General features: G+C 38.3%; 1 protein-coding gene across 1 annotated transcript; it reads right to left on the bottom strand.

The window, feature by feature from the left end:
- Nucleotides 1–17,176: 17,176 nt before the first annotated feature.
- On the bottom strand, nucleotides 17,177–22,440 carry fgf20b (fibroblast growth factor 20b). Its single transcript, XM_088343975.1, has 3 exons — nucleotides 21,890–22,440; nucleotides 21,313–21,416; nucleotides 17,177–19,479 (listed from the first exon to the last, which is right to left on the bottom strand). Exons 1-3 carry the CDS (start codon nucleotides 22,179–22,181, stop codon nucleotides 19,234–19,236), a joined length of 642 nt encoding a protein of 213 aa, XP_088200101.1. The 5' UTR covers nucleotides 22,182–22,440; the 3' UTR covers nucleotides 17,177–19,233.
- Nucleotides 22,441–23,576: the final 1,136 nt, after the last annotated feature.

Below are 23,576 nucleotides of genomic sequence, written 5' to 3'. Positions count from 1 at the left end.
TAACTACATGTGCTGTCTACACAAAAAACAAAACAATAATGTTTATTTTCCAGGTGTGTGAAATCTGACCAATAAATGCAATGATAACTGAACGACTAAATTGTATCAGCAATCACCAATAAGCCAATATGGAAGATAGAAAATCCTAATCACGAACAACAAAGTTCTTGCTTTGCGGTTTAATTATCGTCCTGAAAACCGCAAAAAATGCGAAAAGAAAAAAGCAAAGGGTCAAAAGTTGTGAGAGGACCACTATTGACCTCGGAAGTTCTGCGGCACAAAACACTTACCTAGGATGAAAGGTCATTGCGATATATGTTTTTGCACGCCCTTTACCAGCTGACTTTTCTGCTGCACTCAATCAAAAATACTGCACCTTCTAGCCTCTGACCAGGCAGTAAATCAGACGCTTGAAGAGTTTTATTGCGCCGTGTCATTTATTGCCTCAAATCATCAGCTGCTGTTTTGACCACGAGGGCAAAAAAACCCACAACAATGTCACAAGGATTAACTCGTTCAGTGCCACGGACGTATTTTCACGTCATTCGCGGTTTTCATCGCATTGCCAAAAAAGGAAAAAAAAAGAAAAAGATAATTTTACCCTGTGGTCAGAAAATGTCATTATGTAATTATGCAATATTTGTACTTCAATTTAAAACCAAATTATACTCCCATTAGAGAAATATTGAGGAATAATTTTAAGTCATTGTTTAGTCAAATGTTGCTTCTTTTTTTCTCCAATTTTCCGATAGTTGTATCTCAATTGAAAAAATATTAAAATTGATACCACATTGTTTTATTTTAGGATTATTTTCCTGAAGTTCATTGAAAAAAGTATATTCTGAAAAAAACACTCCATTGTCAGAAAATTAGCTATTTTAAATTTACGATATTTCTCACTGACATTCATAACTACCGGTATATACTACCGGTAGTTTGTTCCCCACTTCTCGCATATTTTATGTACTATAAGTTTGCTTTTTGCTTTTTTTCTTATTTTGGTCCAAAATACATTTTATAGGGACAGTGTGTATTATTTGACCACTAAATGTCATTGTTTAAAAAAAAAAAAAAAAACACTTTTGGATTTATTGCTCATTCAATGTTTTTATTTTTTATTTCGGTAGAATTTGAGCAAAATCATAAATTCCTTATTTTTTGTGTGATTTTTATAATGTTAAATAGTTTCACTTATATTTTTAACTGAATAGTACTTTAACAAGGGAAATTTGTCGTTTCTAGTATTATGTAAAAATATTTGAATGTTGGCAGAAAAAAACACGTAAATGACGTCTAAGGCACTGTGTAGTTTGGGATGCCAACTATATACGAGCGTCCACTCATATTCATCGGCCACTAGATGTGCAGGATTTCACGGTAAATTCTTCTCATGTATCCTTTTTCTCTGCCCTGTCTTTAAGCCCTTTTTCTCTCATCCTCACCCCCCTCCCCCTTCTCCTTGTTTTGTTATTTTACCTGTAGGTGCAGGTGTGAAAGGGTGAGGCTGTGGAAAAACTCAAGAGCTTGTCATGAAGGAATCCACTGAGCGACCTCTGCGTCTTGGCACACAATGACAAATGGCTTTGCAATTTTCCACCTGAATGAGGGGCGACAAAGCAGATTTCCACTCGTGCTGCTTCGGGTACAGTCCTCCCATATCAGCTGGTCATACCGGACGAATACTAGGGGTGGGCAGATCAATCGGAATATTGATTTTATTGATACTAAGCAAAATATCGTATTTTCCGTGTTATATAATCCACCTGATTATAAGGCGCATCAACAAAAAATAGCCTTTCATAATTTGTTTTCATATATAAGCCAAAACAGACTATAAGGTGCATGGAATCAAAGCTACCATAAAGGTTAGGAGGGATAGGGTTGCACGAAAAGTAAAAAAAAATATTGTATTTAATTGATCAGGCGGAATATATTACTGATCACAATTGCATAACATTGGATACAACAAAAATTGAACCCAGATCGTAAAAGTGAGCTATCCATCAGGCCACTATAGATACAACACCACGTGAAAGGGCATTTGATTTGATCTCATCATCACACAATTTCTTCGTACCCAATTGTTGATGTTATTATTGGGCTAAGCTGTGAGAATGATGTTCAGACATTAAACCACTCTGTATTGTATCACCAACTCACAAAGTCTTTACGAAGTGCACGAGATACTGAACCGAATAAAGGAATTGTGGGAAGTAGTTAGGTCGTCCTGAAAGATAAAAATAAACGCTCGTCCCCACGTATTCAAAATGGTAGTCATTTACAATGCTTCGTTAGAGCTGGGAAAAAGTGACAAAGAAAGTTACAATGATTTTTAATTACAGTCTTATTTCTCTAACGTATGTGGTACTGTAATCAAAAATACTGAAATAATGAGATAAACTTTATCCACTGATCAATAATCACACATAATAAATATGATAACTTTCCAATTCCATCCAGTTACAAGCTGCACTTTCAAATTTCTGGCCAATTTGGGGGTTTTACTTGGACATGATCGATACTATTGTCCTGGAATATCCTCCACCAATTTCGTCAAAGGACCGCTTCTCTGAGCAGAATTGTTTTATACAGTGCTATTGCACTTTCGAAACTTATTTTAGCTCTCATAGTTCCTCGGCTGATTTTCAATTCAATTTTCAAAATATTGTGCAATGGAGGATATACAGTAGTTGTCATGGTGTAATATTTGCATTTCTATTATTCTTTGCCATCTTGCTGCTACAGAATTTGGAAAAAAAAAAGGTTGGGCAAAAAATGGTGCCTTTTGGTTAGATACTTTGAATTTCCGTTGGATGTATTCTTCCTTGTGCTTTCTAGCACTTGTTTTAAAATACACAGCACAATACAGCACCATCTAACTGTCAGATAATACACACTGTCCCTTCAAAAAACAGTACATACTTAATTAATAAATAGCTATTTTTGTTACACAAAGTAAAGTATTCAATTTGCACTTAAAAGATTTAAATGTGATAAGTTTGTTGCTATTGAGAGAGTTCAAAGGAGATTTTCTGGGATGCCGGTACCTTATTTTTAAATAACTCTTGTTCGTTGTTTTGACTATTGGATTGTTGCCTCCATCCGGCCAATGGTGGTGGTGTTCTTTGATTCCCATACCGTTTAGGGCTGATCTGTTTTTTTTACCTTCAAGATTTGATTAAAACAGGAGTCTCGGAGAAGGGATTTAAGGAAGTGATGGAATTTTCTTATCTGAGAGCTTTATTCCCAGTCCTCCTTGTAAGTTCAAAATCCATTGACGTCTTCTTGCTTATTTTGAGTGTCTACTAAAGTTTGAGCATTGTGAATGCATTATTCTTGTCTGAAAATGTTGATCAATATTAACCTTTAATCAATGCAAATTGCTGTTGGGTGGAGTTTATTCGGTAAAATTATATAAATTGTCACTGTCACATGAAAAATATGTATCATCTTATTCTTCTCGTTGGTGTTATGGAATTATATTATAAGCATTCGCTAACAACATTTACAATGCAAACCCCCAACAAGGCCAGAAAGTAAAAAGTTACATAAATTGAGATGTTATTTTTTCATATAACAGCGACAAATATATGATAGTTTGCAAAAAGAGAAAAAAGATTTACTGGTAGCAGTGGCTCTCCCGCCAAGCACCCTGTTTAGTTTGGCGGTGTCGAGGGAACACCACGTGCATGTTTTATCTTTTCATTTATGGCTTTGCCAATAACTCCCTTCAAATTTGTGTTTATCCTTCGGGATCCGCCACGCTGCGGCAAAACCAGACGGACAGCTGCTGGATGCGCAAGAAACTGTATACGCTTTAATGGACTTTGCATCTGCATTGCGTCATGCGCAAAAAACATTCAACACCAGACTCACATTATTTGTCAAAAGGCTAGCGTGGGAATTCCCTAAAACATGATTATGTACAGCAATCTATGCACCACATCTGAGAAAATGTTATATCGCCCAATTATTTAAACCAGGGTCTCATACTCAATTCACTTGGCGGCCGCCCAAGCTAGGGTCTGAGTGGGCTTGGGCCAAATCAGGTTTCCCACAAGAAAATATCTGATAAAAAAAAAATCCACTGTAATCAAATGTATATTTATAAAATGAGATGTAAAAATAAAAGCATGAGGCAATCAATCAGTAATAAATGAATCCATCATTTGTTTGGGCTGCACTTAAAGGGACAGTGTGTATATTTGACCAGTAGATTTTGTTACATTGTGTAGCTCAACTGAAAACAAGTCCTAAAAAGCAGAAGGAAAAGCAACCTGTGAAGACTCCAAGACACCAAAATGAACCATTTCTCTTGCAATTTATTTTCCCAGCCTTACACAAAGAAAGAAGGGGAAAAGAAAAAACAAACGGAGAAGAAAGATAGAAAAAGAATGAAAAAAAGAAGAGTAATAATTCAAGAGAAAAACAGAAGAACAAAAAAAACGAAAAAAAGAAGAAAAACGTTTTAGTATATAGGTGTACAACAAGAAGGCATTTATCTCTTGTTACAATGACAATAAATTATCTGATCTTATTTAATTGTAGTCTAAGAATGTGACAAATATATCGTCATGTAATGTGTGAAATGCAAAACACAATTAACATTCATCTCTGGTACTGTTACTTGGATAAAATCTACTACCTTTTTGTCCGTGGTATACAGTATACCACTAATAGTACAGTGGTGAGGATTAGGTGCGGCCACAGCCGCGACCTGGGTTTGATTCCTGTTCCATCCAACTGCAATATTACAATTGAGAAAGAGAGAAACAAACTTTTTTAATCAAAGGGTAAGGGTGCTTATTGTAGGAGAGTACAGGTTATACACCTTTAGATAGATAGATAGATAGATAGATAGATAGATAGATAGATAGATAGATAGATAGATAGATAGATAGATAGATAGATAGATAGATAGATAGATAGATAGATAGATAGATAGATAGATAGATAGATAGATAGATATATAGATAGATAGATAGATAGATAGATAGATAGATAGATGGATAGATGGATAGATGGATGGATGGATGGATGGATGGATGGATGGATGGATGGATGGATGGATGGATGGATGGATGGATGGATGGATGGATGGATGGATGGATGGATATGTGACCATCTGCGCCAGTAAGGCATGTTTTGATGAAAACGTATCATCTCCTCAAAGCGGTCAGATGCAGATGATATCCCACAGAGGAATCCATCCATCTTTCTTCGAATGCTGCGGCTGTTAAATCCTGCTAAGCAGTGTTTTCACTGCTGATTGAATTGCTTCCAAAGCAGAGAGGAATGTTTCATGTGGAAGCTATGGAAATGAACCAATTGACCTTTTGCCTGACCCCAGAGATCCCTACGCCCTGTGGGAGAAAAAACTGTCAGGCGGCACAGAAGTCTGAAAATCAAAGGGGGAGCACTACACTGTTATTAGCGCAGTGGCACTTGGGGAAACATGCTGACACTCCCCTTGCAAGGCTTGAATGCACATCACACAACATGCGATTCCACCGATGCAGAGTGTCGTTTAGAAGCAAACATAGCATAGACGCAAAGAGCAGTGATGTCATAAAAATCGATGAATGTTTATTGCGTATGGATGTGCTATGTCCAGTGTGATTATGTCCTGTAGGGATAACCTGTCACAGTGCTGAGAGCCTAATTGATGCCGCATGCTTTTGGCTAGGCAATTATGGCACCCAAATGTCAAGCCCTAATTTGTGACTGTGTAATGTGGACGAACACATGGGCCGGTGGAAAGGGTGATGAGAATTCTCACTCAGTGGTTTGTCCTGCAGATGTGAGAGCCTATAAAATTGCTGCCTAAAGACTGTTGGAGTTTTTGTCATTTGTCAGTCACAACATTGCAATCAAAGTACTGTACCGTATATATTTGTGTATAACGCGCACGTGCGATTCATCAGCAGCAGTGTTAATAGTTAATATATTTTGAAACAAGTTCCGTCACCCTATGGATTACTGAAACCCAAAAGTAGTTCCGTACTCTGAAACTAAATTTTTAGATACAAATTAACACATATACTCACATTGAACGCCCCGAAACTGCTTTAAAATAGCCACATAATAAAAGAAATAGAAAAAAAAACGTGTACACCACCTGTGGAATTGGTGAACCCTTCATATTTCTTGGCTTGTGCAGTCTTGAAAGCTTGCAAACAGACACTTAACCGAGACGCTCCATATCTATCTTGTCTCTGGCTTCGAACCTATGCGATCACCTTTGCTGGTGACTGGTATTAAAAACAGTATGAACTTATCAATAAAATATCTAAAATCAAACAAAATTTTATATGTATATACACTGCCCACCAAAAAAGGAACACTCGTTCATTTTCCTCAGTTAGACAATTTTATTCTTCAGTTTAATTATTTGTCCTAATTTGCAATTGTTACTCGTTTCTTAAGTAAATTGCATTACTACAAGTGAGCAAAATGATTTGATATGGCAGTTTTTTCTATTTTACTGTCAATGTTTCCTAAAATAAACCAAAAGAACATCAATTTGGGGTAAAATAAATAATTTTCCTTAAGAATTTTCAGGCATTATTGAAAGTAAAAAAAAACATAACCATGGTTATATTAATTTATTCAATAATCTTCCGACTGCTTGTCCTCACCAGGATCATGAGGGTGCTAGAGCCCATCCAAGTTGTCTTTAGGCAGTGGGCAGAGGCCACCCTGAACTCGTTGCCAGCTAGTCACAGGGCCAGTGGGAATCTTTTATTCGTTATTTTTTTATTTTAGATTGGAAAAACAAAGGGCTATTGTGAATATGTTTAAAAAATAAATAATTTCACCTAGAATGGTCTAAATATAACCGTCATGTTTGGGGTCAAAATGTAACTCTTATAGGGTGAAAAAGTTGAACCTCATACATGGTTCTTGGTAATGCCTTTCAAAAAAATTATTCGCACAATCCAATGATTCTTAAACGAGCACAGCCATACATTGTATCATTACTGGATGAACCAATTCCTGCCAGTCTGACATGTTTTCTTACTCCCACATATCTAATTTCCAATATCAGGATTGTGATCTGAGCTGCTCAAGTGAATAATGTGTACTGGAGCATGAATACATGCATGATTAGGGAAGCCTGAAGTTCATAGTTACAAAGAGTCTAAAATCAAGATCCACAGGTTTCCATTGAGATAAAATATAAGCTCAGTTAGTGGCTACATGTGCCAACGAACGCAAACCGTCAGAAAACAAAACAGAGAAGCCCTCAGCAGCCCCAACGCTAACAGCAAGCTAGCTGAACAAATTTAGACAAAGCACATGAGCGTCAAAAAACACTAAAGCCAGAATTGCAAAGGCTAAGGGCCCGGTCACACAGCCTTTTACGGGCGTATCGAGGCTGAATCACGGCCAGAAATTTCTGCCCGTGAAGCAGACACCGTTGGACGCTTTGAGATCGCGATACAGACGAGATACAGCCGTGCTTTACACGCGGCAAGAAATTCACACGCGGTTGGACGCGCGAAAAAGTTTTGCTCTGCTCAAAACTTTAGACCACGGGTAACCGCGGGCGGCACACGTGGTACACACGAGGTAATGACGCGGTACAGACGCGGAACGACGTGCTACGGCCGCGGCCAGGGCGTGGTTACACGCAGGTAGGACGCAAAATTTTAGCGGGTAATCGCGGTCGGAGCACGGTCATAGCACGTGTGTTCTGCGCCTGTATTGCGGTGTTATCACGTGAATTAGCGTGTGTAACGCGTGTGACAATCAAACGCCTTTCTCCGCGTATATACAGTGCGATTTGCCGAGCACACGTCAGTTGTGCTCGAGACGTTAAGGGGTGAACATGGATCTCCGTCACCGTAGTGACCTCGTCTTTATCCATTTTTATTTCTTGACATTTCTTTTCATTTCATAACAAGATAATAAAATAAAAATGAAAAACTATTACAATAATAACATATTGGCTTCTTCTTCGGTGCCATAGCTTGAAATCTTGATCTTCACGGGACTGTGTCTTGAGCGGTTATGATTTCTACAGCCCGGCTCGGCAGCTTTTATACCCGTGGTCCACACGCGGAAAGGACGTGGAACTGACGCGATGAGGAAGCGGAACAGTCGCCGCCGTCTGTTTTGCGGGCAAAGTTCCAATTACTCCAAGCGAAAATGAACGGTAGGCAATCGCTCTTTACTACAATCGCTGTCTGTTTCAGAGCTGCCTCACATATTGTATTAATGGGATTTGCTATTTTAAAAGTGGTGTGTCACAGCTCTATAGCAAATAAGCCAGATGCGTCAACTGTGAGACTAAATTTATCGAGTCCCCCGGCACATGCAATATTTTACAACAAATTTGCATAATTGTGAGGAGAAACACTTGTACTGTGCGTAATTGAAAAAAAAAATCTGTTTTAAAATACCTTTAAGGTTACAAAGAGTCCAATTCAAGAGCCACAGGTTTCTGTTGGTATAAAAAATAATCTTAATTATTAGCTATAGGGGAGGTTTTTGGTATTTCTCTGAATACAGCCATTTAAATACAAAAGTGTTAGCATTATATGAGTCAGACAACAAAGCCGGCTGTAATCTTTTTCCTCGCTCTTCCATGCTAAGTCTCAACCAGGATGGAAGCTCCAAGATCAGAGTCTTGAGGGGAACACCTGTTGGGCTGGATCATCCCCGATTTCCACACCTGCTTGTGGACTCTTTGCACACACGCACACCTGATTGGGTTTCCAAGAGCCTTTCAAGCCACAACTGAGGAGGTGATGAAAGTCAAGGAGTGTCAAAAAGCTTTGCTTGAACACTCATGATGATGTCAGCCAGTAGAGGAGAAGCTACAGCACGAGTTTTATATTTATTTAGGTAAAATAGACATTTTACAAAAATGCTAATTTTAGACCACAGGTGATGCTTTCTAGATAGTTTAACTTGCTTTTTTTAATCATGTATCTCATCTATAGTCCAACTCAATGTTGTGACTTGTTCTCAAAAACTGCTCTGATTCTTTACAAATGAAATAACACCCAGAGTGACACGGTCAAAAATTTGTGTGACATATTTTACGCTCATCTGTCGTTTCAATTAGACAAGAAAAATATTACTAGAATAGCTTTTCAACTTTACAAAATTGGAAAGATTCGCCAAACGAATGCTGCCCCGATTTGATGCTGAGATTATAATTCATACATTTGTTGCATCTCGTTTTAATTTTCTGAAATGTATTGCACATGTTTTAAGGTTTTGCGTTAACATACATATAGCACTGATAGAATAGCGTATTATGTCCCTGCTGAAAGCCTCCGCTCGGAAAATGTTGGTCTAGTAGTGAGTCCAAGAGCCAAGATGAAATCAGTGTTCAAGCAGATATGACTAACAGAGTACTGTTTGATTGCACAGAATGGAGATAAGGACCACTGGTGAAGGGAAAAAATAAAATGACAGGCAGCCACCAATAACTCATTGTTAGTGTTAGGATTAGCCATAAAAGCAGACATAGTATTTGCTAATACATAGTTTTACATACATTATTTGGTTTATATATAAACCAAATCGGTTTAAATGAATAAACTTTTTGAATCCCTCAGTTGGAAAAAAATGTTATTTTCATCAAGAAAAAATATATTACTGTAATACCAAAAACGTTTTGATAGATTACTTCCACCTTCAAGTGTCTAGTGAGGTTTTATTACTATCTTGCGACACCCCAAGGGAAAAAATAATACTAATCAAAGTGAATAAAAATACTCACACACTGTTCATTCATTCATTTTCCATTCACTTTTCCTCACAAAGGTCGCAGGGGTGCTGGAACCCATCCCAGTTGAGTTAATTATTAATTCATAATTGTAGTTTCTTTAAAGGCTACAGGGATAGATTATGGTTTAAACAGATGATGAAATACTCTAGGGTTAAGTTAAGGGATGCTTTAATATTCAGCCTACATAAGTAACCTACCCTACATAAAGGGTTGGGTAGGGTTACTTTAAATGGATTACTTTCAATTACTTTTGGATTACTCCAATACCAAATACACTAATAAAAGACAAAAGAAACTAAATATGAATAACATTACTAAATTTTGTGCAGGCTTGGGGAGTAACGGAATACATGGAACGGCAAAAATGATGTTGGCAAGCTGTTTGGATTTATTTTCATTTTGTTTCTGTCAAATTTTATGTTAGTTTTGCCGGATATCAAAGAGATTAAAGCCAGGAGAGAAAGCTTACCACGTGTTGTGAGTCATAATTTTATTCATATTTAGTTTATTTTGTCTTTTATTAACATATTTGGTATTGGAGTAATCCAAAAGTAATTGAAAGTAATCCAGTTAAAGTAACCCTACCCAACCCTGCCTACATATTATAATCAAGGATGACAAGGACTCTTTTCTGAACACATCACATTTTTCACAAACAACGGGGAAAGACATTCTCATGTTTAGCAATGAATGTGTTAATAGGTTTATTTTAACAGTTCAGTGAATAAAGTCACTGAAACAACTCATCACGCCACACAAACTCAACACCTCCCTTTAGAGGCTGGAGAAAGAATTTGATTTGTATTTATTAAAAAAAATCACAAGTTTTTATAGGAATGACATTGAGACTCACCTTATCCAAAGGTGAGCTGACATCTGCCATCTTACTGCTATGAGTACTCCCAAAAACCTTGTGTAAGTCTGGGCATACATATCAGAAGAAAATTCTCTGGGTTTGTCACTCTGTGTCTCCGTAGTTTGTATTCTTCCTTATGCTTTCTAGCAGGAATTTTCGGTTGGACTACATAATACAGCGGTTAGACATTACAGTGTCTCTTTTAACATTACGTTTTTTTTTTGTCAAATTCCAGCAATAGTTTAAAACAACAAAGGGGCACAAAGCCTTTTGCACGAACAACGTTCTTTGAATCTCTTGGACGGATCCCACTGGAAAGGAATGACGAACACGCCCCTTCCATCAATTCCGCTTTGAGAAGTAAAGAAAGATGAGTAGTCACATTAGTACATTAGAGTTGAGTATCACGATAGGCATGCTTGTGTTTTCACAGCGGACCAGGGGGCGGTGGGAGGTCCGGATTCACGCAGGTGATAATTCCGGTTGCATAAAGCTGACATTAATCGATGACAGAGGCATTCTCATGTTCAAGGTGTGCAGGTGGGAAAGTCCCAGAGTAAGCACGGTAGAAATGGAGGGAGAGGGAGAGAGGCTGATGTTACACCTATGGTGTTGGGAAAAGGGAAGAAAAGCTACTGGACTAGTTTTAGGTTCAATGAGTGGTAAAATTAATAGAGAAAACACCAGAAACCAAATTAAATTGAACAAAATGTGTAAATTTAATGAACAATACACAAGGCAATAGACGATCTTTACCATAAATTACAGTAAAAGAACACTCTTACTTGGTTAAAAGTAATGACCTTGTTTTATTTCATCCATCCATCCATTATCTGCACCGCTTATCCTCAGTAGGGTCGCGGGGGTGCTGGAGCCCATCTCAGCTGTCCTCGGGCAGTAGGCAGGGGACACCATGAACTGGTTGTCAGCCAGTTGCAGGGCACACGGGGACTGACAACTCACTCGCTCAGTCACACATAGGGCCAATTTGGACCGGTAGATTAACCTGACATGCATGTTTTTGGAATGTGGGAAGAAACCAGAGTGCCCGGAGAAACCCACGCAAGCACGGGGAGAACATGCAAACGCCACAATTTCAGTTACCGTATTTTCCGCACTATAAGGCGCACCTAAAAGTCTTAATTTTTTTCAAAAGCTGACCATGCGCCTTATAACACAGTGCGCCTTATATATGGCTCAATATTAAATTCGCAAGGTCTCGCAACTTACTCTACAGCCGCCGACTCGATTTTACCCCGAACGTGGAGTAGTCCGCGGTGTATGCTGGGATTTATATACCGGCGTTTCATTGGCTAACCAATGTGTCAATCATCATTTGAATCGATCACTATTGGCTGAAGTTATTCGGAGCCTCGGATTGGCTAGATGGCCAAAACAAACCCTGCAATCGGCCGAGTTTAGCAATGGCGTAGCAAGTCCGCGGTGTATGCTGGGATTTATATACCGGCGTTTCATTGGCTAATCAATGTGTCAATCATCCGTTAAATCGATCGCTATTGGCTGAAGTTATTCGGAGCCTCGGATTGGCTAGAGGGCCAAAACAAACCCTGCAATTGGCCGAAAAAGATGTGTCAATCATCCGTTAAATCGATCGCTATTGGCTGAAGTTATTCGAAGCCTCGGATTTGCTAGCTGGCCAAAACAAACCCTGCAATCGGCCGAGTTTAGCAATGGCGTAGCAAGCTTAGCAAGCTTGCTAAAGTACACCATAAAGAAACATGTTTTATTAGTCTGTATTTGCAAATAATTTACTCTACTGGATTTACTTCACTCACGGTTGTAAGAAGACCATGATTGCGTATCATTATTGAACGTGAGAACTTAGGTGAGCTATGCGGCTTTATATTTTCCCGGTATCTTGTTTTAGAACGATCTTGATGTTGCTGTGATGAGTTGAGTGAATTAAACTCAATTCCAAGTGTTTATTGTCATATGCACAGTAAAGTTGTGAGCGAAAAAGAAAATAGAAACATAGAAATGTTTGGCATTTCTTGAATCCCACGACTTGAAACTTCCGAATGATATTTGAAATGACGCATTTAAGTGACATCGTACGGACACCGCATCCGCACGTGTCTACGACACGTATTTGCTTCTTTGCAAGCTTTGGGAATGTTAAGGGGGTAATCAGTTTGACTGAATCATCTGACTGTTTTGTCGACGTTCCCATTGTAGCGCCTTATAATCCGGTGCGCCTTATCTATGGAAGATATAGGACCAAAAACTATTTTTTGGGGGTGCGCCCTATAACCCGGTGCGCCCTATAGTGCAGAAAATACGGTAAATGCCTGGTCATGATCTAATTTCAGTTGGTAACCCTAGTATGAGTTGGAAAATGTACCGGTAGGATTTTAGAATCAACGTAATCGTTTTTTGTGTCAGAATTTAAAGTCACACAATAATACACTTGACATTTCAATGACAAATCAAACGAATGAAAATAATGTTAATCAAATATGGGCGGCAGTGGCTCAGGAGGTAGAGCGCTCGTCTTGGGATCAAGAGATCGCAGTTTGAATCCCGGCTCCTCTGTGTTACATGTCGATGTGTCCATGGGTAAGACACTGAACCCCTAATACCCCCAATAAGCAGGTTAGCGCCTTACATGGCTGCACGGCCGCCATTGGGAAATGTGATGCACAATGTAAAGCGCTTTGGGAAGTCTTGACTTGAAAAGTGCTATATAAATGCAGATCATTTCATTTCATTTCAAATAAGCAAAGAAAACACAATTCTGATGTTCTCTAATTCAGGGAATCCCGATTTCATGGGTATTGCTGGTTTCTTGAAGTTCAGCAGTCCACAGTCAGGATAAAATAAATTCATTTTCTACCATGACCATGACCTTGATGGTCCAAAATACTACACGTAGCCAAAATACAATACAACATTATTTATATCTGTACATTCAAGGAAACTGTGGGGGTCAGATGCATCGACATTTCGTTCTGTATACACGTGTACTAGAATGACAATAAAGTAGATCTGAATCTGAATCTGAAACTGAATCTGATGCAGAGCTCTATCTTGAATCAGGTGATCTGAAATGAAATGATCTGCATTTATATAGCACTTTTCAAGTCTTACCAAAGCACTTTACAGTGTGCTTCACATTTCCCAATAGCGGCCTTGTATTGCAGCCATGTAAGACGCTAACCTGCTTATTGGGGGTATTAGGGGTTCAGTGTCTTACCCAAGGACACTTCGGCATGTAACACGGACAAGCCGGGATTCGAACTGGGATCCCTTAATCCTAAAACGATCGCTCTACCTCCTGAGCTACTGCCGCCCAGGTACTTGTTAGATTCCTGGTCTGGGTGATTTGACAATCGTCCATGGAAACAAGTACTTTTCCTGTCAGGGAAAAAAACCTGGCCTTTGAAAAAGGCCAACAAAAGAAATATATGAGGCTTTTTTTGTTTTTTTGTTGTTTTTAAAGAAAAAAATACTCGTAACCCAGGCTAGTTAGGATAACTTAAAAAACCCTACACAAGAAGTAGGCTAGTCCGGTATCAAGACAAAAATCTAATTGACAGAAATCAAATTTCATTCAAGTATTATAATCTGTAACCATGAGCCATGTTTTCAAGCTAACCTTTTAAAATCTACAACGAGAAACAGAAAAAAACCTTACAAGCAATGTCTTCCGAACAATTGATATATCAATATCTGTCTGTCGTCTACACCGGCGAGCGTGTACTGCCCGCAGCCAACAATAACGAAATACCTGCTATCGGCTCTCGCTATGGTGTCTATAATGTTATTTTTTCAAAACTTTATTGAACAAGTCAAGTCATGTTCAATCACATAGTTTGTGAATAAGGAACAACGAATGCTACTTAAAACAATTCAGTTCATTTAATAACTGTTATATGATCAAATCTGTACTACAATGTGTTTCCCATCAAATTTTAACATTTTATTTTAATGTCAAATTATCCTTTTATTTACTTGTTGCTAACTCGCTTTTTATATTTCGCTTTTTAACGGGGGTTACATCTGCACTTGCAAATTTCAGTACAGACCATATTCCCATTTACTATTAAATAGTTTATTGTGCAATTCCCAACATCATTTATATGAATTTCTTTAGGTGCTTGTGATAACAACCACACCTTGTAAGAGATATATTTCTCTCTTTAAAAAGGCCTTTTAAATTTCATTGCAAAAACAAGCAGGCAGCAGGGGTCACATAATCTTTATCGCTCTGACCTCCGCTTTTATTCAGCCACTAACTCGCCAGGGTTGCTCTCGAGGTCACACTCGTAATTGAACCTTTCAGTGCATTGTGGACTTTGAGGTTTTTATGTGAGTATCAGCACAATGCAAGAACGGCCGAGACTGGGAAGAAAGACAACATTGATCTTGCAGGAAGGTTTATAAGATGAAACCATAAACGCGACCAGACGTGCGTGCCGATTTTAAAAGGAGACACGTCGCAATCTGAAGCTGAGTCGACTTTTTAAAGTTTTTGGCGTTCTGAAATGCCGAATCCTCGATAGAAATCCCAGTCTATGTGGTGTTGGTCTCCAATCACCCATCTATGAAGATAAATGGCGGTGTGGACACTTTTTACCCTTCACTTGGTTTTCCTCACCGTGCTTGCAGAATAGTTACACCATTAGCGTTTATCAAGTCAAGCTCTATTAATAAAGTATTAAGAAGTACCTGGCAGACAAACTTTTGGAATTTGAAAATCAAACAAACATTTTAAAGCCAGAATTTTTTTTTGAAAATGTGAAAATTCCGACTGTGTGTCTGGTCTTTGAACACACCGGAGGTCTAGTGTCCATTGCTAGTGGACTTTACCCTAAAAAGGCAGGGTTTTTGTGAAAAAGGCATCCTACTTCAGAGTGAGAATCACCTCCACCAAAACAAATTTAAGGAGCTAATATCCAATAATTTCACGTTCAGAGTTGCTAATGAATGATCTTCATTAAAAATGTATGTTATATAGCCTTTACATTGTATTGCAAAAATTGCTGTACTTCTAGCTCAAATTATTTTATTACAGCAGGAATAAAACTAAGTATTCAGTGGAAGACATTCCACACTCAGAAAATGCCTTGCATTTGCTTTAAAGGAAATATATAATTGTATTTTATTGTGAAAGAGCTTAAAATTATAAGATATATTTCTCCTTTAACCTTTATTTAGTCGTAACGCTCTCTTACCCATCTTAAGTCTTGAAAGCATAATGGCAAAGTTTTATTTATGTATTTATTTATTCAAGGTGTTTTTTTTAATTTAGAACTTTTTTTCCAGGGACTTCTTTGATTTTACAAAACCAAAATCATTTTTATGCTAGATAAACAAAATCCGTACAGGTCTAAATAGAAAATATATACTTTTTTCATATAAGGCAATCAAGATAAACAAATTGGACGCTTAATTATTGTTTTTGCGTGTAATTCAAACCAGTGACGTGAGGTCATGTTTGTGTCTCGTGAGGCTCAGTCAGACTTATAAATAAATGAATGTAAATGTAAATGGTCTGCATTTATATAGCGCTTTTCAAGTCAATGAAGACCTCCCAAAGCGCTTTACAATGTGCTTCACACTTTTCCCTTTTACCCACTAACTAACCGAAAGCAGCATTAGGGATTCAGTGTCTTGCCCAAGGACACTTCGACGCTTCGACATAGCCAGGAATCAGACGTGCGACCTCTTGATCCCAAGACGAGCGCTCTACCTCCTGAGCTAATGCCGAACTCACATTGTATTCATCATTTGCTTGTTAGAGCAAGAAAGCAATATATAAACTGTCGCATAAAAAAATGTTTTATTGGTTTGAATTGTAAATAAAGTCCATGTGCTGCTCCTTTTGAATAAAAGCATCAGTAGGTAAGTAATCCTCCATTCTTAAAAAAAGTCCATGCAATGATAAAAACATTACTGGATGGCTTGACTTGCTGTTAGCTTGCCATTACTATCACTAATTTTATTGTTTGAGACTGAGTTGTGCACTAAATCAGAAGCCTTGAATTCACTATCACCCTCTGCCACGAGGCGAGAGAATTGCGTTTCTCACTCTGCATCTGAAGATTCTCAACACGGTAATACGCTACATAGTAGTAGTATTTATGATGATAATGTTAAAAATCAGAAATTTAGAAGAAAAAAAAAACAGAAATTGTGAAGATAAATGAGAAATGACTTTCACATTGAATAAATAATGATTCAATATATTTTATGAATATACTTGCCTCCTCTAACTGCACATCTTTGACTAATAGAATGCTAACATTCGGAAGCAAATGCTCCACTGTGTATGAGACAGGCATACCGCGATTAAATTGCCATTTTTTTGTAGTCATCTGTGGAGTAGGTGCTAAGTTTTAGCCAGCAAGAGACGCTCGAAATATAAAAACAATGTTTCTTCCTGACTGATACCAGAAAAACGAATTGTCTGTGGTTGAGTACTTTTGATATAGATTATCTAATACGAATGATAGCGCTGAAATTATAGGATGAACACATGTTAGAATGCAACTCCATTAAGTAAACTTGGTCTTTGGCTCTCTCACAGTAAACCACATCATAACCATGTTTGCATTTATTTTTTGACACAAATAATTTGGACGGGATCTTGTTGATCACATACATTGTTTGTCTCTCCAATTGTGACTTGCGTTGAAAACAATTACAAATGTCACTAATGTCAATCAAATCATTGCTGACACAACAGTATTGTGGAGCTTTTCTCTGGATATAAGACATTAAAAGTACAGTGTTTCTTTACATGATCCATAGACTTTCTAGTGGTTTCTCTATATTGCATGTATCTAAATGTAAAAATATATTTTCAAATAAATAAATATATAACACAAATATATGAATCTAAAATGGAATAAATAAATTGGTACACTTTAAAAAAAAAGTCTGTCTTCCTTCGAAGTCCTGCTGAATAGACCCAATAGAGCAGTGGTTGGCAACCTTTTCCGTACCACGGACCGGTTTCATGTCTGACAATATTCTTGCGGACTCGCCCAATAGTAACATTAGCAATAATAGCAAAAACAATGATAACATTAATCTCATTATCACCCTATTTTTACTTACGGTACTAAGCTGTCTTGCCTATTTATCTTGAAGGCGCGTGTGATTGGTCAATCGTTGTACAACTTTTGTTTTGGCTGAACTCATTCCCATGATGCTTTTTTACGATGCCACATTGTATGTCGTAACAGAGCATTATTGGAATGAGTTCAGCCAGAGCAACATTGTACAACGATTGATTAATCACTTGCCGCATGCCAGGTTTGATTTCCGGTGCATCCAATGTTGAGCAAATGTGGTCGGCGATATTTGTTAATAATAGGAATTCTGGCTGTTATTTTGCCTTCCAATCGGTTATTTGTTTTTTGGGGTTTATAATGATACATTACCAATAATGATGAAACATTATGCACCAAAATTAATTTTGAAAATGTGTCATACAACTATATTATAATAGCTGTTATGGTCTCATTATATAGTAAACTTTTATCAAATTTAAACACTTCAAATTGTTTATTTATAAGCAAAGCACACAGAGATGGCGCAACTCATATTGACCCGCCAAGAGAGCCTTTGAGACTGCGGGAGAGAAAGAGAGAGTGGGAAAAGACAAAGAGAGAAGGCGAGAGAAGAGAAGAAGAGATAGAAGAGAGAAGAGAATGAGACAGAGACAAGGATGAGGAAAGGGAGTGAAAGAGAGAACAAGAGAGTGAAAGAGAATCAGAATGAAAAAGAGAACGACAAAGAGAAAAACAAAGAGAAAAACAAAGAGAAAAACAAAGAGAGAAATGTTTGAGAAAGAGAAAAAAGAAAGAGCAGGGGAAAAAGTGAAAGAGAAGGTGAAAGAGGGAGATAATGAGAGAAAAAGACAAACAAAATGAAAAAAGAAAGAGGGAGTGAGAGGGATAGAAAGAGAGAGAAATAGAAAGAAAGAAAGAAAGAAAGAAAGAAAGAAAGAAAGAAAGAAAGAAAGAAAGAAAGAAAGAAAGAAAGAAAGAAAGAAAGAAAGAAAGAAAGGAATAGAGGGAAGGAAGAGAAAAAAAGAGAGAAATAAAATAAGAAAGATGAGAAGAGAAAGGCTCCTTATTATTGGGGAGCCCACTCTTGTCTTTAACCCCAAAGAGCCGGCTCACAGAGCAAACGACCCATCACCAGTGTTTCTATATGCCAATTTCCCACCTAACACCTCACAAACTTTAAGGTTTTCTTAAGTAGAAAAATGATTTCATGTATTTGCGAATAAACACGGTATAAGCAAAAAGCAAGGGTAACTTTTTTCTTTCCGTGCAGCCCAGTACCAAAAAACCCCTGGCCCGGCTCCGCAGCCCGTTGGTTGCCGACCACTGCAAGAGTTCTCTGGTTGGACATCTCCCATTTCTGCTTGGACTTTTTATTCCTCGCCAGGTACTTTGAAGCTCCTCGTCCGCCGGACCCCCCCATGCCGAGCGTGCAGACTGACAGAGTCAGACAGTCTCGCCTGTCTGCGGCTGCTGAGAGATGCCCGCGCATTCCTACGGGGGGCCCCCGGCGGGCTTTATCCTCACCCCTGGTCCCAGCCTTGAGTTCGTCCCCAGCTATTCCCGCTCCGGACCGAACCGGACCTTGGTAAGTCTCAGCTGTGGCCGAGGATGTCCCTGTATAGCTCTGGCACGCGATCAGGGTCAACAGGTCTGGGCAAGAAGTGTGTAAATTTCTGATGCCGCCTGGATTTTGTCCCGTCCCTCGGCGTCCCGTCTTTATTTAAAGCCACAAAGTACCGTGTCCCTCTGTCTCCGTGTTTGTAGAGGTTGGACGAGTATGTGTTATACCAGTTCTCCTCAAACTGCTCCCTGAAGACGCACTCGGCTGTCAGCTTCTCCTGACAACAAAGGGAAAACATTTTTTACACCTCTTTTTGTGGAGTGTGCATAAAACGCCATGAATATACTTTGGAGAAAATAGATTTTAAGATTTGCAGATACAGCGCACAGACAGCTGATGTTGTAACTAGAAAAGTAAACCAAAGGATACTTAATGAACACAACGGTTTTAAGAAAAAGGCTTTATATACATTAAGATATTTTGGAGAGACGTCTTGAGACATCATGGTGGTGATCAATGGCAATATTTTGTAAATAAACAGTGGTTAGTTTGTAAAATGTACTGTTATGCTCTTAAGGTAACATTCTCTGGGTAGTCTCAATTAACAAACAGCTCATAACCAACTACTGAGTGTCAGAGGGCCTCACTGTTTGGAAAATTTCTGAAATTCCTACAGTCTTTAACATGTGAATGCAACACTCATCAAATAGCCTGCTTCAAATTAACAAATGCAATTTTTGTTTTTGAGATTTTCTAGGTATACCTTGGACTAATGTTGGTTCCAATATGACCATAAGTAAGGTATCTGTACATACCAGTATTGGCAGCCTTCTGGCGACCATTTAAAAACCAGAAACCCAGAATTAAACGTTATACTAAATTGCTATTAAATCAATGAAATTTTAAGGAAAAACCTTATATTGCAGTGTAAAGGAATCTTTAAGGGGGCAATGCGTATTATTTAGCCCACCCTAGTGGTAACAAACCTATTTCATAAAAAAAGCAATATTGATTTGAATGATTAAAAACAAAACAAATGAACTCATCATATCTTATGTTTTTTAAAGCTGAGCTGACATGATTGTCTGCCATATTGCTGCCAAAGGTATTCCCCAAAAACTAAAACCTTGCGAAAAGCTTTCCAAAAGAAAAAAAAGAAAGAAATGTGCGATGGTCGCTTTGAGCCTCCGTGGTTTGTAATATTTCTTGTGCTTCGTAGCACTTGTTTTTGGTTGCACTACGCAATACATCAACATCTAGTGTTTAAATATTGCACAATGTACCTTTAAAGATATCTTTCAAGTTTTTGTGGGGAAGGAAATGTTATGTACCCATGGTATTGGTATGTGGTCTTGGTATCAATGACTACTCAAAATACGGGTATCAGTTTTCACAAGGAGGTATCGAACATCCGTAAAAATATTTATTAAGTAATTTCATTTTGGTAGTTTTCATCTTGCGAATATATGTTTGTGTGTCCAAATTTTTAAAAATCTGTTGGGATCTATGCCCAAAAAACTGTATTGTTGTGTTGTATCAACTCTTTTATTTATATTTCATATTTGTCATGTTTTTAAAGTTCGATGGACACATGAAAAAAATGCACGTTTTTTTTTTCATTATCATAGATTTGAAATGAATGTTTTTTGCGGGCACTTAATTCATCGGACCCATATAAATATGTTCATTTAAAAAATAAAATGGCCACACTACTTTTGTAATGAAATAGCCCAACCCGAACGTGTACAAGCTCTAGTAACACGGAATGCATGAAACAAAAATCTATCTATCCATCATGTATATACAGTATCTTGTTTTACATATGTTATTATTTTCTAATCACATTATTTATTTTCAATACCACGTTTTTACAAACTGATAAAGATACCCAAACCTTGAGTAGTCAAACTTAATAGTAATTTACCAGATCTTTAATTTCAGCTTACTGATTGTTAAACAGTAGCCTAAAATGCAGCCAATACTGTTATTGGCTACCATTGCAAGTACTGATACTGTGCCAACACCGATACCAGGTATTGGTACATGCCCATTCCTGATTATGAATTTACATGGCTGTAAGGAAATAATAATAAATTCTGTAGGTACTCACAGAGCCATATAGCTCTCCTTTGTTATTCATCCCCAGATAGAGTCCACTGTCCACTCCTCTGATGCTTATTAGGCCAACAGCAAGGCTTATGAATTCCAAAATACCTGCAAATGAAATATCACCACACATATGAAACCAGTACAAATGTAAAGTCACTTCACTTAACCTACACAACAACGACCAAATAAGATGATATTTGATGAAATGAATTTTTATACTTGTAGTTTATATGTGTTCCCCATATCTTTTTTTTCTGATAATTTAAATTTGTGGACACCGAATAACAATTTTTGTACGGACATTTAAAAAATTGCTTTAATGCTACGTATAACCAACAATGAATTTACTGCAGGTGGGGAAAGAACTAATAAAGATGCTAAAATAATTGTTTGTGATTTTACTTTTTAACGCAAATTATGTTTTTTTATTCTACATGGTCTGTTTTGCTGTGTGTTTAGATATTTGTTTGTATGGTTTATGATCAGTTAATAAGGGGAATTGCAATCATTATAAAGGGGAATAATTAGCTGATGTTGAGAGGCATGCATTTTCAATTGCTCTTTAAATGTGACTGTACCGAAGCGACTGTGGTCCTTTCTGGTCCCCTGCACGCTGCCATCCGGAAGTATTTCTAAATGGAAACCAGTCCTGCAGTACAACTGTCTCCTCCTGAGGATCCCCTTGAGGTGCGTTAAATCCGCGGCCGAGCTGCGGGACAGTCTGTCCCCCGGCAAGAGTTGCTCTCCGAGCAGAGTGGGCGCGCCATCCGCGATCGGGGTCAGTAGGAAATGGGAACCGATGTGCGCAATGCCGTCCATGCCGTGCAGGAAGGTTCCAACTTCCCCTAAAGCAGCTGGAGAAGCAGCCATTGCGAACTTCGCAGATGAGCACAAGATCGCTCACTTATTCCATGTTGTCCGTTACAGGCGCACAGCGTGCAAAGGTTTCTTTCCACTGTACACGCTCTGCTAAATGCACGCTCTTCCTGTCTCTCTCGCTCTTTTGCACACACTCTCTCAGTCTTTCTCCCTCGCTCTTATTCAGTAGTCCTCAATCTGCATACCTGCAAGTCATTGCTTTTTTGGATGCCTCTGCGGGTCCGTGAGAAGAGATTAAAGGATGCGTAAAAGCTGCAGTGCAGGCAGGGAAGCTCTTGGAGGTTTGCACTCAGAATGGCAGGAAAGGTAAAGCAGGTGCAAGAGCATAAGTGGGCGGGGGATGTCTTACTTGAGGCAGGCCCTAGTTGTGCTGAGGCAACACCCCCACCTAAAGAAAATTCAGACTGATATTGGGGCTAGCAGTGTTGGGTGCGTTACTGAAAAACAGTAATTAGTTAAAGTTACTAGTGACTTCAATCAAAAAGTAATTCAGTTACCCCCAAGATTACTGACACCAAAAACTAACACTTCACATTCAAAGTAACTATCTCGTTGTAAACTACCATTCGCTCACATAGTAGCCAACCCACTAAAACATCTTTAAAAGAAGCACATCATGAAAGAAATAGGCGAAAAGGCATACACCAACCAGTGGAACCGGTGAACCCTTGATATGTCTTGGCTTGCGCAATCTTGAGAGCTTGAAAACAAACACTTAGCCGAGATTCTCCGTATCCAGCTTGTCTCCGGGATTTAAACGACTCCCAGATTTTCTTTATGTCCAATACGTTTTATTTTTTTCTCCATGCATGGTGCTGTTGGAAAAATAATTTTAAGAATAAAAAGACTAAAATTCAGCACGCTTTTACCGTAAATTATGTGCTCACATATACCCTCTAGGATTTTCCCTTGGTTTGATGTTCCTCTGTAAGCCCCCCAAAAAAATCACTGTTTCGAGAAATATGTGTTTCATTTACACAGTGGAATGCACGCTTAGGTCTCCGTCATGTTTGTTTGGCATTTAGCTGCCACGCTGTCCTCTGTGGCACTGGCCCTCGCTCGCACCAGACAACACATTGCGATCTCGTGGACCGATATCACACACTGGGGCTTTGTAGGTATCATACTTTTTTTTATAAAAATGTAGTGAAAGAAGTAAAATAATCCACATTGATTTCTACATAATTACACGACATACTACATTAAATGAAGACTGAACCACCATGTAGCATAATTCAAAATAAATGGGGATGTTGCTGGTATAAAGTGTAAAGAGATACTCTTTCTGTAGCTTAATAAGCGTCACACCTTTAGGTGACACTAAACTTCTAACGCCCCCATTAAGACGGTTGCTCTTGCCGCTATCAGTATGTGAGTGTGTGTGTG

Source organism: Urocampus carinirostris, chromosome 9, assembly GCF_059441175.1.
Source record: "Urocampus carinirostris isolate Australia breed hairy pipefish chromosome 9, RoL_Ucar_1.0, whole genome shotgun sequence".
Classification (NCBI taxonomy): domain Eukaryota; kingdom Metazoa; phylum Chordata; class Actinopteri; order Syngnathiformes; family Syngnathidae; genus Urocampus; species Urocampus carinirostris.
Note: the sequence above shows the minus strand (reverse complement) of the source record. Positions and strands in the feature narration are given on the sequence as shown.

Bases quoted from the DNA above. Each gene is read 5' to 3' on its own strand.
- fgf20b (XM_088343975.1), bottom strand. From the start codon at position 22,181: ATGGCTGCTTCTCCAGCTGCTTTAGGGGAAGTTGGAACCTTCCTGCAC. The intron at 21,417-21,889 runs GTACAGTCACAT...TTTCATTTGCAG, and splicing joins AAAGGACCACAGTCGCTTCG to GTATTTTGGAATTCATAAGC. The intron at 19,480-21,312 runs GTGAGTACCTAC...CTTTGTTGTCAG, and splicing joins AAGGAGAGCTATATGGCTCT to GAGAAGCTGACAGCCGAGTG.